Source organism: Sycon ciliatum, chromosome 4 (genome assembly GCF_964019385.1).
Source record: "Sycon ciliatum chromosome 4, ocSycCili1.1, whole genome shotgun sequence".
NCBI lineage: Eukaryota > Metazoa > Porifera > Calcarea > Leucosolenida > Sycettidae > Sycon > Sycon ciliatum.
In genome coordinates this window covers 19,005,928-19,010,792 of record NC_088646.1, presented here as the reverse complement: position 1 = coordinate 19,010,792, position 4,865 = coordinate 19,005,928, and the positions used below count along the sequence as shown (strand labels likewise).

At 47.5% G+C, this 4,865-nt stretch overlaps 1 protein-coding gene across 1 annotated transcript; it reads left to right on the top strand.

Annotated features, from left to right (window-relative positions):
* Positions 1 to 1,893: 1,893 nt before the first annotated feature.
* Positions 1,894 to 4,106, top strand: LOC135813649 (uncharacterized). The gene has a single exon (XM_065326705.1). The coding sequence runs from the start codon at positions 2,333 to 2,335 to the stop codon at positions 3,443 to 3,445; it is 1,113 nt and encodes a 370-aa protein (XP_065182777.1). The 5' UTR covers positions 1,894 to 2,332; the 3' UTR covers positions 3,446 to 4,106.
* The last annotated feature ends 759 nt before the right edge of the window (positions 4,107 to 4,865 follow it).

The window sequence follows — 4,865 nt, the reverse complement described above, 5'->3', positions numbered from 1 at the left end:
CTTTCCATCAGGACAACTAACTGTTACTAAATACATTATGTACATGTACATGTACATTGTACATATGTGGGTAAAAAGAACTACATATACTGTACATGTACGTACTGTATAAGTACACATTTTCGTTTACGAAATCTTTCGTTAGATCACTCCACCAGCAAGTTCGTTACGTACTAAAGAAATTTTCGTTTTGGTCGAGGTCTGTCACACCCCGAAGCTAAACTAAAGCCTAGTAGTAGTAGTAAAGGTTGGTGATTGGATCACCAGAGTATGCGTTACCAGTACAGGCAGAGGTGTGACCTTGTGAGCACCAAGCTGCTTAGCAGGATACCACTACTGCACTTCGGGTGGAAGCTTCCAAACTGGCAACACCTTCTCCACACATACATGTAATTATATTGATAATAATCATGTACATGACATTAATTTTGTACTGATTGTACAGTACTGTATGTACTAGTACTCGGAAGTACTAGTAGTACACTCCATATGCAGTCACATTATCGGATCTCACGCCATGCATCCAGCAGCGCATCTAGTATCTACTATTCCCGTATGTCACATGACTGTCGCCTTGGAGTCGACCAATGACAGATCAAATTACGCGGGCTGGAAAGCGCGATCCTGCCTGATGAATGGTGATGGAACTAGTTCCACTGCCCGTCGTCAAGTGACGACGGGCAGTGGACGGAATCCACTGCCCGTCGTCACTTGACGACGGGCAGTGGACAGAATCCACTGCCCGTCGTCACTTGACGACGGGCAGTGGACAGAATCCACTCATGAGTCTACCATTTCAATGACAAGCTTCTGTGGTCTGAAAGTACATGCAAAAGTCGTGTACTGAGTCTGTAGTCCGTGTCCGGTTGTCGAAGTCACTCTCACTCAGCTCACACTGACACAGCCTCATACAGCCATACAGGACTCGAGTCAAGTCACAGAATGGTTCATGTAAACTCAAACGTCAAAGATTGTGAGTGATCTCCTTGGCTTGGGTGCATACGGGAAACACGTTCCAGTCACTCATACTCGGTCAGCACCGCTGCTCATCCAGCCCTTGCCGCTATCGCGGCGCGGGCAGGATTCCGCGGTACTGCCCTCATACTCGTGCAGGAACCTGTACTTACTAGAATGAAGGAAAACATGACATTTGTAGCATTATCAGAACAGGGAAATAGACACAATCAAAGCGTTTGAGTGCTGGGCTTGCCTTCTGAGGAGATACCAGTTCCGACGACTATGAGCCAATCATGTCACCGCGTGGCGTAGATACATGTATCTACGCGCGTGCAGCTGGCGCTAGGCCACGCTTGATCCACCGCGTACCGGATCGCGGAGTACGAGTGCGGACTCCAGCGCTGACATGAGAAGTGCGCGTTTTTTCGGCCTTCCATGTGGCTGTGGCCCCTTGGCTCGCATCCACTTGCAACTCTTCCACTGGCACTGTAACAAAGACACGTTCGTGCTCCAGCTCAGCAGTGGTTAGGACTTGGGACACCGACACTACATTATCATAGTCATTTGCACAAGTGTGTAACAATGGCCAGTGCTAGTGCAGTGTCGACCCAGGCCAGGTAAACGTCCCTCGACCCACATCGGCAAATCAAAATGAGTGACCTCTTCAAGCTGACACGTGACATCGTAATTCCAAAACGACTCGCACTGCTCCTAAGTTTGTAACTAATACTGGGTACAGTACAGTGTAATACTAGTAATAGTGTCGCTGCTGATCTCTACAGCCTAGGCAGGGCAAGCTGATTAGCTTCGTACAAATCGTAGCTCAAAGCCAAAGGTTGCCATAGCATTCTATACGTTATTGATAGATCCGTCCTGAGCCTGAGGTCCGTGAGGACCACACTCGACTCGTCGAGTGGATAGAGCATTCCTGCCCTATTCCTACTCGAGAACCACTCTCATCAAGTCGACCATTCCTGACGATACATGATGTAGGTAGCAGCTGTACAGCGGGTGTGCACGGCTATAAAAGCAACCTCTGGTCGTGCTAGAAACCTGCTACGGCCTCAGTCTCCTTTCTTTGCCAGGGCTAGGACAAGGAGGGCTGATTGGCTGCAAGCGAAGTTCTCCGCAAACGTACTGTGTGCTCCCAGGGAAACGTACTCCACTGATACTTTAGGTTTAAGTTGATCACCACGAATATCTTCCCAGTTGGTATTGCTAGTACTAGCCTAGTGGTTCTGAGCGGTATTCCTTCCAGAATGACAGTAATGAAATAACCAGAAACTTACCCCTGGAGCACCCAAGACCGCTTGGTATCCATTTCTGAATGACAATGAGAAGAGGTTCACTGCAGGGCTAGCCCTAGCTGATCACCATGGCCGTAATGGTGTGTCTCTGTTTTCTTCTGTTCACCGTGATGGCTGCTGTGTTTATAGCAGATAACCCGATCATGGCTAGTCCTGCTACTGCTACGGATCACGGAACACCAAGCAATGATTTGACTCATGTACCTGAACAGCTAAGACAAGTGTGGAGTGCCAGTAGCCACCGTCAGCAGGAGATCGATATCAAGGTGGTCTCTGTGCGACGGAACGGTGCTCCACGTCATTTCCGATGTCCTGTGAGGCGCTGCTGTAGAGCACTGCGAAACCATCTAGCCACGAAGACGGGAGAGCGCTGGTCGTGTGCTGGAAATAGAGCAGGGCACCTCTCCAGTGATAGCAATGTTCTTGTACCAAACATCTCTTGGTGGACATCCACTTCATCTTCCTCTAATCATCAGCAGACATGGATTCCGTTCAACCAACACGAAACCGCGCAACCAGAGCAACAACACGGAACCGAGAACAACATTGCCAGGACAGGGTGCCGAAGAAGTCGCTATGATGGTGACTGCATCCCAGGTGCTGCTGAGCAAGCTGGTTTGTTTGCCTGTGTGATAACATTCACTCGTGCTGAGACTTCTGAACTGTCCCTGTGTTCCCCTTCCTATTTCCACGTCGTACAGCCATCCATGAACACAGACGAACCTCATCATACACAGCAATCGGCCACAAGCAATGCAATGGCTAGTGTAGTGACGTCAGACCCTCCTCCCTCCGTAATGGAGTTCCGAATGACTGATGCCCAAGAGCCAAGAATGGAAAGCAGCACTGGACAAGAGCAGCTAATAACGCCACCATCAGTAGCACCAGAGATTGATCCACAGTCACCTACGTTCGTCACTAGACCACCACCATTCGTCTTGGAGAGGCCAGGGCAGTCTTTAAGTCTCCACTGCAAAGCTGAAGGACATCCAACGCCACGTATCACCTGGTTACGAGGCTTTCGTGTCATAGGACGAGACAGCAGCAGCCGAGTAGCCAAGGGTCCTGATGGCTCTCTGCACTTCCGGGCGTTGACCCGGGATGATGAGGACACGTATCGGTGTGTTGCTGAAAGTATTCACGGGCATGAAGTAGTTACTACTAACATCTATATTCAGTAATGTTTGCAACAGGGCGAACAATGAGCGGAGAGTGTCCATTCCTAAACAAAAGTTGGTTTTTAGTTTTAAAAAGTGTAAGAAACTGTACTGATAGGGATGTTACTTCTATCAGCTCAAAATATTCTATCCAGGCCATACATCGCTTCTTCAGGTAATGAAAACAACATTTTTCTTCTTTTGAAAACTTGAGGTCTGACTTGAGGCTATAGCCATGTTTTGTGATCCTTCGCTATCAAGCACTGTCCGTAAGACTCTGAGAATCACTTTGTCTAGTGACAACCACTACTACCGGTATAATATGCTGCATTGCAAGTATCATGTACTTCAGTAGGCAAAATGATTATTGTATAAAGTTCACACAGAAATATATTGCAAGCAGAGTCTACAGTGTAAAGTGCACGTCAGCCATTGCCTTACACCATACACACGGACTTGAGCAAACTTGAAGTACACTTATACCCTCCACTTTATCGTCATAACAAAAAGAATTTATATCGTGGTTTGTTAGCCATCCATTTTCTCTTACTTTTCCAACTGTCATTATTTCATGCTAGGAGGCGAGCTTTCATTGCAGCAACGTCTAGGTCTTTTTGGCTGTGCTTGCTTGTCTAAAAGCACTGGAGCTTCCAATCGAAATGCACTATTTTTGGATACCAGGTGAAATCATCAATGTATAATCTACACGGATGTGCCTGGGTCCAGTGTTTCGGACGCACTGTAAACAGGGCCATTATCAGGGGTTTAGACTTCGGAGTCCACTTTATATGACTAGGGATGCGATGAAGCTTTTTCCCACCCTTGCTTTCGGCTTCATCAACGACTTCAACCGTATCAGTTTGGAAGGATCGATAGCTTGAACGTAGATGTACTGTACATGTACCTCCAGTGTCTTCGACATTGAAATGGGTACATGTATGTCATGACAACGCTATTGTATGGCCCCACATCGTCATAGGCTTAGATGGTTTCCCTTTATACAGTTTACACTATAGTTGGGCGACACAGTCATTCACAGGTGCTCACCAGACTGGGCCTCCTGTCGAGGACCCTCTCTTCCCCCTCCCCCCCCCCCCTCTCTCTCTCTCTCTCTCTCTCTTTCTCTCTCTTTTTCTCTCTTTCTCTCCCCCTCTCTCTCTTTCTCTTTCTCTCTCTCCTTCTCTCCTTCTCTATGTCTCCACATTCTGTATACAGTACACTAAAACTGTCGGCTAGACTAGCATTGATGGCTTAATATTATAGCGAGGATTTGACGTTCGATACCTGCAGGAGGTTACAGCCAATTTTTCTTTCCGCTTTTTCCCAACTTATCACGTGTGCATGTTTTGATAATTTCAGTAAGTGAGTATGGGCAACAATAGGGTGCCGTGGGTGGTCTTGGCAATAGCATACATTGTACGCGTAAGAGCACATTGCAGTTGAT